Consider the following 13253-nt stretch of genomic DNA (forward strand, 5'->3'; position numbering starts at 1 on the left):
TCTGCCTCTCCGGAAGCGCTCTCAGTCTCCCAGAGCCCTGCAGTTGGCTCGTTGTCGGTCGCTGTCCTTGGATTTTGTATTCGTTCACGGGCAAATTGTTCCCCGAAGTCGGCCTCAAGGCCCTCCTCACTCGAGTAATTGGCCCGCGGGGTCAGACTCACGCAGTGATTGGCGGGGGCCCGGGCCTGGCGGAGGCGGGGCGGGGCCGGAAGGTGTCCGGCACCATGGCGGCCATGCCGCCGCTGCGGGACCGCCTGAGCTTTCTGCACCGGGTGAGTGAGTGCTGGCGGCCCCGGTCCCACCACGCGCCGCCTCCTGGCCTCGCCCCCGGCCCAGGCCGACCGCCTCCCTGGCTGCGCACTGGCCCCGCGGGATCCCCGCGCCCTCCTGCTGCTGCCAGGCTTGGCGTCCCCTTCGTCCCCCTCTGTCCCCTCCCACCTCTCCTCTCGCCTCTTTCCCTGTCTTCCGGCCGCTTCAACATCCCAGAACACTCTTCATCTCAAATCCTACCCTTCGGCCCCTCCCGAGGCTGGGGGACCCCACAGCCTTGGGGGGCGGCAGGTCAGGCCACCCCTGTGTCGGGTCCACTGGGAAGAGTGAGACCCCCTTGCACAAAATCCAAGTTTTTCTGTTTTCTTACCCAGCTTAAAGTAGCTTTTCAAAAAAAGAAACTGATCCCCCGAACTCTGGCCGAGATAACCAGACGCTGATTCGAGGAGCGGCAGAAAACCTTTTATTAAGTGGTCCAGTGGGGGAAGCCCTGAATTCCAGTTCAAATTGTGCGGAGAGGACTGGGCGTTTTCAGGACAGGACAGAAGGGTGGAGTTCAAGTGAAAAATGGCAGGCGTTTGGGCGGTTTTGGGGGGATACGGCTGCTGTGCTGATAACTGGTGGTTACAGAAGCTAAGATCCCATTGTACAGTGGGAACTGGGGGACAGACCTTGTCCCTCCTGGTGGTTATATTTCAAGGAGTGGCCTTCAGGTCCTTGAGAAAGACTCTCCCAGGTTGTAGGAGGTCTGGGTTCCTAATTGTAGAAAATGCTCCTGAAGTGTGCCTGAACCAGCCCAAAGTCCAGGGTCAAGAAAGGGAGGTTGCGGTCTGTCACCTGAAATAGGCCAGAATGAACAGTGAATTCTGGCACTATGAGCTTCCGCAGGCAGGCAGCGGGGGTGATGGGGGGTGCTGGGTTCACCCTCATGCTGCTGAGAGACCTGTCAGTTCTCTTCGAGCAGAGGTTTTGGTATGTGCCGAACATGCTATGGTCCTGCAGACCTTTCCAGCTTCCCTCTGGGTCTTGGTGGACAGATAGCGTAAGCAGCCTCTTGGAACATTCAGGCCAACGGTGCCTGTGGCCAGCACCTCAGAGACTGCACCTGAGGTCTCCTGTCCTGTCTACACTGAGGCTCATAGCCCCGAGATGTGCCGTGACGTGAAATGGGTGCTTCTGGTTTTTATCCCTAGAAATTGTACATCTTTGTGCTGAGTCAACTCAGTGTAAACACTTTTGTGCTGACAGATAAGTGTGAGACACACAGCTGAGTCGGTTCTTGTTTTGAGTTGTTTCTGTGGGATCCCTTCCTGGAAGTGGCGCTGTAGGTCTGTCAGGGTGAATGATTGTGTCACAGGGGCTCACCTGAGGAGTCTTTTTTTTTTTTTTGCCAGTCTGTAAGTTGCTATACTAAAGGGGCTTTTAAGTTGTGTGGCTGTAGGCGTAGGGGCCTGGGGGGCCATGCTGAATCGTGACCTTTAGGGCCTGTCACCATGGAGACCACCACCCATTTCCTCTTCCCAGGCGTTCATCCTAGCCTCCAGAAGGGAGGCTTCTGCAGGCTCTCTGTGGCCAGTGGGACCATTGCTCTCCTCTTTGGGTCCCCTGACCCTGTGGCACGCCAACTATAAGCTGTGTGGAAACTGGGATCCCCAAGAATGAGGGCTCCTGTGGCCACTCACTGTGGGCTGGGCTCTCGCTCCCTTTCAGCTCCCGATTCTCCTGAAGGGAACGTCGGATGATGATGTCCCATGTCCGGGCTACCTGTTTGAGGAAATTGCCAGTATCCTTCCTTGTGGATACATCTGGGGGCCCTGTAGCCTCTCCTATCTCATCTCCCAGGGTCCTGGGCTTCTCCTGCCCTGAGGGGGCCCTGGCTCCTTTCCCATAGCAGCTAAGTGTGTGGGCTCTGAAAGTCACCTTACTGATGACTTGAGGCTTAGACCCTAGAAGCCGGGTGTTCCTGAAACCAGGGTCTGGGGTAGGTGCCTGTGGTGGAGGGGGCCACACTGAGGAGTTTGATGGCAAGAAGGCCCAGCTTCTCTCCCTGGCCAGGGCATTGTGTGGCCCAGGGTTAGCTCACCCCTTCCCTAACCGAGCGCCTCCCAGAGATCTCCCACGAATCCCTGGGCAGCAGCCAGTGTCTCCTGGAGTACTTGCTGAACCGTCTGCACAGCGGATCTGGCCGCGTGAAGCTCAAGGTGAGTCCAAGTGGCTCCAGATGCCTGCCCGGGGGTTAGGTCAGGGCCCTGTCCTGCCCCTGGTGGTGAGGCTGGAGGGGAGGGATGAGCTGGGGGCATGGGGGGCTGTGTCGGGTGGGGCACCCTTCTGTGGACCCAGCTCTGCCCACCCCCCCATCCCTGCTGCCCCAGGTGCTGAAGATCCTGCTGCACCTGTGTGGTCACGGCTCCTCTTCCTTTCTGCTCATCCTGAAGCGCAACCCTGCCTTCATCCAGGAAGCTGCGGGTACTGGCCAGCACTGCCCACTGGAGGCGTGGGGAGGAAGGTGGCCAGGGCAGGTCTCGGCCAGATCCCTTAACCCGAGCCCCTGCCTCCCTTCCCCATACCCATGCTCCCCACTCTGTGCTCCGTCCACACTGTTCTTCACTGCCAGCTCCTCCCTTCCCTCCCCTCTGTGTCAGCTCCTCCCCTCCTCCTGGCCAGGCCAGGCCAGCGAATTGCGTGGAATGGCTGGTGTCTGTCCGTGAGCTCTGCTGGGCCTTCGCGGCCTGGACCTTTCCTGTCTGTCCCTGCCTTGGGTTCCCTCTTCTCCCCAGGGCTGCTCCTCCAGACCCTAGGAAGCCCTCCGTTCTCGAAAGGGCTGGGAGGGTGGGGAACGGGACTAGTGAGGCTGTAGTGAGAGGTGGGGCCCTGGCCTGTGGGGATCCAGGTGACAGGTGGGTCTGGGGTCCCTCACCTGCCCTCCTCACCTGCCCCCAGGCCAGAGGTGTTCATGTGTCTTGTTAACAAGAACTGGTGGGGGGACGGGGCCTGAGGTCTTCTTCTTGGGTGGGGAGAAATGAATAGGAAGGCCTTGGCCTTCAGGCCAGAACCCACCCCGCCAAGCTGTCCCCGAGAGGGCAGTGCCACGGAGGAGACTGAGTCCTCCGGCCACCGCTTGCTTGTTGGAGACTCTTTAGTGTGCCCTACCCACCAGGTGCTTGGACTCATCCCCCACCCCTGCCGCCGCACCTTAAATCCACTGTCTTCCCTTTACTGCAGGTGCACTGAGGCCAGGCTAGGGCTGGGCTGCCTGTGGGCCCTGGGGTCCATGCAGGCGCCTTGGAGACAGGGAGTGGCCTTGGAGGGGGCGCAGACCCTTACTTGGCAGATGCCTAGAGGCGCCCAGGGTGCTGGGGGCGCACTCGTCACAACCCAGCTCCCTGGAGTTTGTGCACTGAAGCAGCATGGCTGGTTCATTCTCACCAGCTGAAGGGTCAGAACGGGCCTGTCCTGCTGCACGGCTCACATGGTTGTGGCCAGTGCTGTGCCTCACCTCTATTCTGGTCTCCGAAGAGGGCAGAGAAAGCAGAGGGGGACAGCCGACTGTGGTTCTGTATTAGCACCAACATCTCTCAAGCTCTGAGCACTGTCCCCAGAGGACGAGTGCCCAGATAGACGGGGCTGTGAGAGGAACTGATCCTGGAGGCGGGAGTAGGGGACACACAGAGGTTGGCCCAACTTTGGGGGCCTGGCGGGGGTCCCTATGACTCCCACAGGGAGGGTGGGAGCTGTGGCAGGACGGCGGGGAGGTACCCTGCCCTGGCTGGTCTCAGCACCCTAAGGCAGGATGAGCCAGCAAGGTTTAATGAGACATAAGCTTCCCAGGTTGGAGAAGGAAATGGCAACCCACCCAGTATTCTTGCCTGGAGAATCCCATGAACAGAGGAGCCTGGCAGGCCATGGTCCATAGTGTTGCAGAGAGTCAGACATGACTGAAGCGACTAAGCACGTGTGCAGGCACGCAAGCTTCCCAGGTGGTGCTGGTGGTAAAGAACCCGCCTGCCAGTGCAGGAGACGCTGGAGACACGGATTTGATCCCTGGGTTGGGAAGATCTCCTGGAGGAGGGCGTGGCAACCCACTCCAGTATTCTTGCCTGAAAAATTCCACGGACAGAGAAGCCTACTCAGACACGACTGAAGGGACTTAGTGCACACAAGCTTATCTGATGGGCCACAGCTGGAGCTTTATGAGCAGGAGTCCTTTCCGGCTGTGATAAGGACCCTGAGTTATGGTCAGGCCCTTGGAAGCTCTTCAGCTGGACTAGAGCCTCCTCGGGCTTCCCTGATAGCTCAATTGGTAAAGAATCCACCTGCAATGAAGGAGACCCTGGTTCGATTCCTGGGTCGGGAAGATCCACTGGAGAAGGGATAGGCTACCCATTCCAGTATTCTTGGGCTTCCCTGGTGGCTCAGCTGGTAAAGAATCTGCCCGCACTGCGGGAGACCTGGGTTCGATCCCTGCATTGAGAGCCTCCTCCGGTCGCCTCTGGGTGGAGATGGTGTTGAGGGGAGGCAGCGAGGCTGCTGTTGCAGAGGCTCAGGTGAGGGGCAGCCTTGGGCCGGGGAGTGGCCCTGGTGTTTGGAGGTTGAGTTGCAGCCTCACGGCTGGGGGTTTGGGGGGTGTGGGCCAAGGGGTGCCGAGGGGCTGTGAGGGCACAGCCACCCGAGGCCTGGGGACGGCAGTGCATCTGTGCTTTAGGAAGCCCCGAGGCACTTGGTTGAGGGGGCTGAACTGGGGGCTTCAAGGGGGGCCAGAAAAGGCCAAGGCTCACCGCCTGCATCGGGTGTGGGCTTTGAGGCTGAGTGGTCGGCATTGCACAGCTCAACTCTGCTCCCATCTGTCGCGCAGTTTTCGCGGGGCCCCCGGATCCTCTCCACGGGAACAGCTTGTACCAGAAGGTGCGGGCGGCCGCCCAGGTGAGCCCAGGACCCAGGTCACTCCCTGCTCTCCCCGCCCAGCGCCCTGGCCCCACTCTCTGCAGGACAGAGCCCCTGAGTGGCCCTCAGGGGAGAAGGAAGGGTGGGGGGACCGTGGGCGTGCTGCACTGAGTGCCCTCTGCCTCGTCTAGGACTTGGGGGCTGCCTTGTACTCCGACGCCTTGTCACCTCCGCCTCCCTCCCAGCCTCCCAGGACCCTGCCTCCGGCAGGTACGCGAGTACACCCAGCCCTGTCACCGGGTGACTCTGGGCGGGCCCGAAGCCTCTCCTCCCGCAAATGTCCGGGGTTGAGGGTCAGGTCCCCGCTGCTGCTGATGTGGGCCTCCCCGCAGGCATGGGCTCCCAGTCCAGACCCCAAAGCGCCCTGCAGGGCTTCGGCTACAGCAAGGAGCGGGCTCACACAGGTGAGTGCTGCGGGACTGGGGCCCCGGCTGAGGGTGAGGGGGTGGGTGGGGCCTGTGTGCCCCCCACTGGCTTCTGTCCGACCCCGGGGCAGCTGGGGAGGTGCAGTCGGCTCTCCTTACCTGGCTGGTGAGAAGCCAGGCTGACGGTCAGCCCCGCACTTGGGCCATCAGCCCTCGGCTCCTTTAGAGAGCAGAGCGCAGAGAGCAGTGGTCCTGTCTGTGACAGAGGTGACTTGGAGCTGGCGCAGTGCCAGCCCTGCTTGCCGGGAGAGCATGAAGTTCCCCAGGGCCACGCGAGCCTCTTGTGGGCTCTGGGCCGGGTCCAGCTGATATGCTGAGCACTCCAGCCATGGCTCCTAGTTCCCCAGCACTTGTGATTCCTAAAGTGGGTCAGCCTTAGAGCCCACCTGTTCCTAACCTGGGGGTGACCGCCAGTTCACTCTCCATGGGGCACTCTGTGGGAAAGCCCCCAGCACTGGATGTGAGCACTCCTTAAGTGGCCAGGGATATTGTGGTCTCAGGACAACCACCTTAGGTGGCCCCCTACTCTGAGGTGGGGACCCAGGAGGGCAAGTGGTACAGCTTTGCTGTGAGCTGCCGCTCATCCAAGATCCTCGGGGCCCAGATGCATTGAAGTGAATTCACCGCAGAAGCTTCTGGGAGGGCCCTCTTCCTCCATAGGGCCTCTGCTCTGTGACTGCATCTTGTGTCCCAGCCTCTTGGGTCCTGGGTGAGGAGCAGCCGTGGGCACCTCATCCTGGGAACACAGGGTGGGACTGAAGGGGCTGTGCCGTCTCCCCTCTCTCTGCTGTAGGCTCTGCGGGCGAAGCCTTCCTGTCCACCATCCAGAAAGCCGCAGAGGTGGTGGCCAGCGCCGTGCGCCCTGGGCCTGAGAGCCCCAGCTGCCAGAGGTCCCTTCCGCGGGGTGATACCTACCAGCCGGCCGTGACACCTTCAACCAGCCTCGGCACCCACGCCTCCGGGAGCTCTCTCCCTGCGGCCAGCCCAGGAGCCCGAGGTATCGAGCTGGACTCCTCCCTTGGGGTGCTGGCTTCCCCCTCCCCGGAGCCCTGGGCTTCCGATCACCTGCTCGGGCTGGGCAGGAGCAGACGAGGGAGGAGGAAGAAAGCAGTGCGCTCGGTGGGGGCAGGGGGCAGGAGCCCCACCCTGCCGGTCCTGCGACACCTCCCAGAGCCAGCACGTGACAAGCTCGCAGAGCCAGCTGCCCACGAGACTCGACTCCCTGCGGCCTCTGCGGCAGTGCGCATAGGGCAACCCTGCCTCAACCCCCCACGTCCAGTGTTCTCTGTCAGTCTGCTCTGGGTGGGAGCTCAGGTATTACGGCCCTATGAGAGGTGGGGTCTGCCCAGGATCCCAGCTGCTCAGATATGGAAGCTTAGAGCTGGGACAGGAGCCATCCCCAGCTCTCGTGTGTTCACCTGGCGCCTTCGAGCAGCTTTGCAGCCCGTCAGGGCCCAGGGGCAACAGGGAAGCCCTCCGCAGGGGCCAGGCTCCATGCCGTGTGTGTTCTAGCGGTGCGCTGTGATACAGGAGGGAGCGACAGCTGCCCGCACCCTCCGCCTCTACCTCTGCCTCTCCCAGAAGCGCCGTCCCCTTTGCCTGGTTCGAAACAAGTATGTCAGCGCTCGGCGGGACTTGAGAGCTGCTGTGCTGGATACTGTCCCCACTGCCCTGGCGTCTGGTGCCTGACGCTGCTTCCTCTGCTTTCTGGGCAGGCGTGTCCCATGCGGACCCCCCACCCTGGCCCTGAGTGAGGGCATGCCCTGTTCTGCCCCATTTCCTCTCGGGTGGTGTTTCCCGGAGCTGGAACCCAGGCAGCTATGTGTCCACATCCAAGGACCCAGCCCATAGGCTCTTCCCTGGTCTCCCCATCCAGGGCTCCTGGGGAGACAGACATGGGGACAATCTGAGGCCCCCAAGGGTTTTACCTTCAGTCGGTGTTTCTTCCAGCAGCGAGACACCAGCCTGGGCAGGCCGGAGGCGGCTGGGATGAGCTGGACAGCAGTCCCAGCTCTCAGGATTCTTCCCAGGAGAACGATGATCTGGGCAAGGCCTCGGACTCGGGTAGTCGGTCGGGCAGCGACAGCCCCTCAGGGGCCAGCCGGGCACCTAGTGACCTGGCAGAAAGGTGATCCAACACCCCAGGGTGCCCCTCCCTGCCTGCCCTGATGGGCGAGAGGTGACCTGGAGGGGGCTCACCCCTCCTGGCGTGAGGGAGCCCACCCTTTGTCCCAACCCGTGTGCACCCGGCAGGGTGGAGGCTGTGACCCTGAGTGACTGCCAGCAGGAGCTGAGCCTGGTCCGGACTGTGACCCAGGGGCAGCACACCTTCCTGAGCCGAGAGGAGGTGCAGCACTTCGTCAAAGAGTGAGCCCCGACCCGTTCCAGGCCCCCTCAGCCCCGCACCCCACCCCCATCCCTTGCCCTGGCTCTGCACACACACCCCTCGCCCCACGGCTCCAGCCCTGTTGCGCGGTACCCCCTTCCTGCAGGTGTGGCCTCCTCAACTGTGAGGCTGTGCTGGAGCTGCTCATCCGCCACCTGGCTGCCACCAGTGAGCGTGTTCAGATGGTGAGGAGGGGAGTGGGCGGGGCTGGGGTGTGCCGGGGCACGGGGAGTGGGGAGAGTGAGCACAGGACACCCAGTCGATTGTCTGGTCGATTGTCTGCTGAGGGCTGAGAGGAGGGAGGGAGGGAGGGAGCCGGCCACACAGACCTCCCTTGGAGGGGGAACCAGCTGACATCAAGCCCACCCACCCTGCAGAGAGCCCTGGGTGCCATTGCCTCCCTCGGGTGCACCGACCTGCTCTCCCAGGAGCGAGTCCTGCTCCTCACCCGGCCTCGGCTGCAGGAGCTCAGTGCGGGCAGCCCCGGACCCGTGACCAACAAGGCCACCAAGGTGGGCAGCCTCCAAGGCCCAGAGGAGGGGGTGCAGGACACCCCAGCAGTCCCACGCCCTCCCCCGCCCCCGCTGCCTTCCCTAGACACACGCCCTCCCGCTCCCGCGGCTGGCACAAGTCATGCCCTTAGAACTGCAGGTGGTGGCCTGGCCTCTTCCCATACACAGGACCCCCAGGTTTCCCCAACCTTCCCCGGGTTTCCCCGACCTTCGCAGCAGATCTGCCTTTTGGGCAGTGCCTTCTTCGTGGAGGCTGTCTCCTCCAGGAAGCCGTCCTCCTGCAGGAAGCCCTCCTTGACTGCTTGGATGGCTGTCTTCCTGTACTCTGTGTCGTGGGTCTAAGCTCTGTTCCCATATGCCCCACTCTGGGAAAGCAGGAATAGTTGTCTGAGTCCTCTTCCCACTGATGAGTGTGGGGAGACCACCTGCAGTCTTCTCTGGGGGCCCTCTGTTGGCCTCCCTCAGCTTCCAGTTTTCTGTATGGCAGCTGAAAATTGAGATCCTTAGTCACCTGTCTCTGAAGCGCCCTTCATCAAAGCGCTTGTGAACCTGCCACACACAAAACACGCCGGGGGCACATCACGGAGTTTCTAAAATCTGAGAAGGACCCAGGAGGCCAGCTATCAGGGATGACACCTGGGTGGGAGTTGGTGCTTCAGCCACATCTGTTCCCCCGCGTGTCAGGCGCTTGTGTGGCACTTGACCGGGAGGGGGCGCTCTTCCACTCCGGCAGGCCACAGCAGCTTGATGTGGGGGAAAGCATCTGTTTGTATGACAGCTGGTGGAGAGCAGCAGCGCTGCTGCCCGGGGATGACAGAATTGTTGTGAGCGGCCAGTGGTCCTGCCCTGTGCTCGGGCCAGCGACATTGAGGAGGGGACCCGGGAGCACCGTGTCCTCTGTGATTCCTGGAGGAGCGTAAGAGCCCTCACCAGTTCCCCTCTTCCCTCGTCCAGATTCTGAGACACTTTGAAGCCTCCTGCCGACAGTGGCCCCCTTCCCGGAGGTCCCCAGCCGAGCCTGGCCCTGCAGCCGCCCATGTGGGCCCGTCAGACCTGTTGACCGACACCCTGCCTTTCACCGGGGGCCCGGCCTTCCTGCAGCCTCTGAGTTCAGCTCTGTTTTTTCCCAAGGGCAGCGCACCCCCATCAGGGCTGCAGCCCAGCCCTGTGCCCCCAACGTCCCCAGACAGCTGCCCCCTTCCAGTCCCTGGGGCTGGCAGGGATGCCGAGACCGGGCTGGCAGGTTCCACAGACCAGGGGGCTGCATCTGAGCAGGGCCCACTCTACATGGACACCCCAAAGGGAGGGCCAGAGATCGGCCTGGGCCTCAGCCACAGCTGCAGCTCCTTATTTGCTGGCATGGAACTGGTGGCCTGTCCCCGCCTGGTGGGGGCCGGGACTGCTGCAGAGGAGCCCCTCCCAGCCCACCAGGCTCCCTGGACGTTGTCACAGAGGCTGGCAGCAAAAGAGCCTTCCGGCTCTGAGCCGTCAGCTTTCACATTCTTAAACTCATGATCTTGTCTGCCTGGGCCACATGCAGTCTGTGTGCTCCCTGGCCCATGACTCCCAGGACCCTGTGACTTTGTGCTGTCCCCTATGCCCACAGCCCCCAATGCCCCTTTCTGTGGTCGGCCTCGCCCTCCCCTGGCCTCTTCCCCTCACCCACTGAGGCCTTGGGTGTGGGCAGCCACCCAGCCAGGCAAGCTTAGAGTGGACGGCCCACCCAGAGTTGAGAATGGCCACCAGTAAAACCCAGGTGATATTTTAGAAGTCCACGCACCAGTCAGAGCCAGACCACCACTGTGGTAATGAGGTGTCCGTGGGAGCTGCTCCCCAACTTTACCCCTAAGGTGGGTTCCCTGTTTTTCTGCTGGGAGGCAGGACCCCCCACTTACAGCCTGCCCCCTAGGTTTGATGGCCCAGGAGCAGCGCCCCCGAGCACCCTGCAGGACTTGCAAGGAGGGCAAGGCAGGCCCAGAAAGAGGAGCCGAGCATGAGCTAAGCCTGGCAGCCTGCGGGTCCTGGGGTGCCAGATCTCCCGCCTCATGGCCATCTGCTTTGGCGGGATGCTTCTCCCATCTGCCAGAAGGACGAAGGGAGAGCAGTGGGGCAGGCGGCATGATGTGGCCTGCCCAGAGGGCACTGGAGGGGAGCTCACGGGAGAGGAGACCTGGTGACTGAGCTTGGAGACCACACACCCCTTGAAACTGGCCTGAGTCCCCAGGGTCCTTATGGGCACACACAGAAGGGCACCAGGGGAAGACGGAGAGGACCCATCTGCAGGCAGAGCCCAGGCCCAGCTTCCAGCCAAGCTTCTGCTGTTTCCAGGCGACAATCCTGTGAGGAGGATCCCAGGGCCACCTCAGTCATTCCTCTGCCCCCACCCTGCTGTCTTCTTGGCCAGAGACTGGCCATTTGGACTTGAATTCCTGTAGCAGCAGGCAGGCAGGCACGGAGCCTTGCAAGCACTGACCTCGGGGTCCTCTGGGGAAACCCCTGCCTTCCTGGCCCTCAGAAACAAGGTCGATTTGGAACCACTGCTTGGGTGTTTGTTTTTGAGCTCAGATCCGTCTCTCTGGGGGAGGGGGGAGTCCTAAGCAGCCTCCCGCCTTCTTGTCCATCAGGATTGGGGTCTGGGTAGGGTTAGGGCAGCATCAGGTCCCTGTGTGGCCCGTGTCAGCTCCCCCTGCCGTGACTTCTGCCTGCAGACTGCACAGCCACTTCAGAGCTAGGGCTGTGGTCGCTCTGGGGAGAACTGGGGATGGCCTGGGGTCACGCTTCCCACATAAACCCTGCTGTTCACCGGAAGCTGCACTGATCGCCTTTTCATTTTCTATCTGCGTGTGTGAGTGAGAGAGGAGAGAAAATGGCACAGGGGTGAGCCCCTAAGGGGCACAGGTAGAGCCTTCTGAAAGCAGGGACAGGTATCAATTCTTCCTTAAATGTTTGGAAGGACTCCCCACCGGAACTATCTTGTCCTGTAATTTTCTTAATTGCAAAGTTTCTAACTACAAAATTCAATTTCTTAAGTAGATTTAAGGACTATTTGGGTTATCTCTTTCCTCGTGAGTTTCAGTAATTTGTGTCTTTCAAGGAATTGGTCTGTTGTGAATATGGCTATAGTTTTTTCAACCTACTTTTTTTGTTCTTCCAATTTCTGTAGTGTCCCACCTTTCATTTCTGATATTAATGTTTTTTTTTTTTTCCCTTTCTTGGTTAGCCTGATTAGAAGTTTCGATATTATTGACCTTTTCAAAGAACTAACTTTTTGGTTTTATATTTCTTACTGATTTTATGTTTCCTATTTTATTGACTTCTGGTCTTTACTGTTTCATTCTTCCTGCTGTGGATTTTTTTCTTTTTCTAGCTTTTTAAAGGTGAAAGCTTAGATTATTGATTTAAGACCTTTTTTCTTTTTTAATACAAGCATTTAAAATTTTGTATTTTATTTTTGGTTGCAGCAGGTCTTCCTTGCTGCATGCAGGCCTTCTCTAGTGGCGGAGAGTGGGAGCTGCTGTCCATCGCAGTTCACGGGCCTCTCATTGGGGTGGCCTCTTGTATGGTGGAGCACAGGCTCTCGGCACACTGGTGTCGGTGGCTGCAGCTTGTGGGCGCAGGAGTGGCGGTTTGGGGGCACTAGAGTGCAGGCTAGTAGTTGTGGTTCATGGGCTTAGTTGCTGCATGGCATGTGGAATCTTCCCAGATCAGGGATCACACCCATGTCCCCGGCATTGGCAGGCAGATTCTTATCCACTGTACCACCAGGGAAGTCCTAATGGAAACATTTTTAATGCTATACATTTTCCTCTAACACTTTGAGCTACATCCCATGAACTTTGATAACATTTTAGTACTTATTCAGTTCAAAATATTTTCTAAATTCCCGTAAGACTTGGGTTTTGTCTGACTTCTTTGGGGGGCACAGCACCAGGCAGAATGTGAAACCTCCTGGACTAGGGATCAAACCCAAGCCCCCTGTAGTGGAAATGCGGAGTCTTAATCCCTGGACCACCAGGGAAGTCCTGATGGACTATTTTAAAATGTGTTTTTTATTAATACTTTAATTTTTATATTGTAAGAGAACATATAAGACTTTCATTATAAAGATTTCAGGCTTTTGCTTAAGTTTGTTTAGTGGCCCAGGATATAGTCTATCTTGGTGAATGTTCCATGTGCACTTGATTTGGAGAACTACAGACCAATCTCTTTCATGAACATAGATTAAAAAAAAGTCCTCAACAGACTATTAGCAAAACAGATCCAGCAGTATACAAAAAGTAATAATACATCACAATAAGTGGAGTTTTTCCTGGGGATGGAAGGCTGGTCCAACATCTGAAAATCACTGCAATTCACTATATTAACACACTAAAGAAGAACAAATCACATTATCATTTTACACAGAAAAAAGCAAGAGATAAATTTCAACATTCATGATTTAAAAAAAAAACCAAACTAGAAATATAAGAATTTCTCTCACCCAGTAAAGGGGATGGACTGGGTACTTGTGTGTGTACACAGTTGGTTCAGTCGTGTCCAACTCTTTGCAACACCATACTTAATGTCAAAAGGCTGAATGATTTCCCTCCAGGATTGGGAACAAGACGGGAATGTCCACGCTCACCACTTTTGTTTAGCATTGTCCTGGAAGCACCAGCCGCTTCAATGAAACAATGAGGGAAAAGACAAATACAAAGGAAAGGAAGAAATAAAACTGTT

General features: G+C 58.8%; 1 protein-coding gene across 4 annotated transcripts; it reads left to right on the plus strand.

Annotated features, from left to right (window-relative positions):
* The first annotated feature begins 211 nt into the window (after positions 1-211).
* TEPSIN (TEPSIN adaptor related protein complex 4 accessory protein) lies at positions 212-11342 on the plus strand. 4 transcript variants are annotated; one of them, XM_005221035.5, is made up of 13 exons: positions 212-272; positions 1981-2053; positions 2380-2471; positions 2643-2736; positions 5123-5190; positions 5343-5421; positions 5544-5615; positions 6430-6633; positions 7587-7764; positions 7890-8003; positions 8129-8207; positions 8400-8534; positions 9489-11342. In XM_005221035.5, exons 1-13 carry the CDS (start codon positions 225-227, stop codon positions 10047-10049), a joined length of 1797 nt encoding a protein of 598 aa, XP_005221092.2. In that variant the 5' UTR covers positions 212-224; the 3' UTR covers positions 10050-11342. The 4 variants fall into 4 exon arrangements, with proteins under 4 accessions (XP_005221092.2, XP_010814766.2, XP_059733936.1 ...); XM_010816464.4 differs by having other exon boundaries at positions 7590-7764; XM_059877953.1 differs by lacking the exon at positions 8400-8534.
* The last annotated feature ends 1911 nt before the right edge of the window (positions 11343-13253 follow it).

The sequence above is a fragment of the Bos taurus genome, chromosome 19, assembly GCF_002263795.3.
Source record: "Bos taurus isolate L1 Dominette 01449 registration number 42190680 breed Hereford chromosome 19, ARS-UCD2.0, whole genome shotgun sequence".
NCBI lineage: Eukaryota > Metazoa > Chordata > Mammalia > Artiodactyla > Bovidae > Bos > Bos taurus.

Excerpts from the sequence above, each read along its gene's own strand:
- TEPSIN (XM_005221035.5), top strand. The coding sequence starts at position 225 with ATGGCGGCCATGCCGCCGCTGCGGGACCGCCTGAGCTTTCTGCACCGG. Across the intron at positions 8,004-8,128 it reads GTGCAGCACTTCGTCAAAGA|GTGTGGCCTCCTCAACTGTG; the intron begins GTGAGCCCCGAC and ends CCCTTCCTGCAG. Across the intron at positions 8,208-8,399 it reads CCAGTGAGCGTGTTCAGATG|AGAGCCCTGGGTGCCATTGC; the intron begins GTGAGGAGGGGA and ends CCCACCCTGCAG.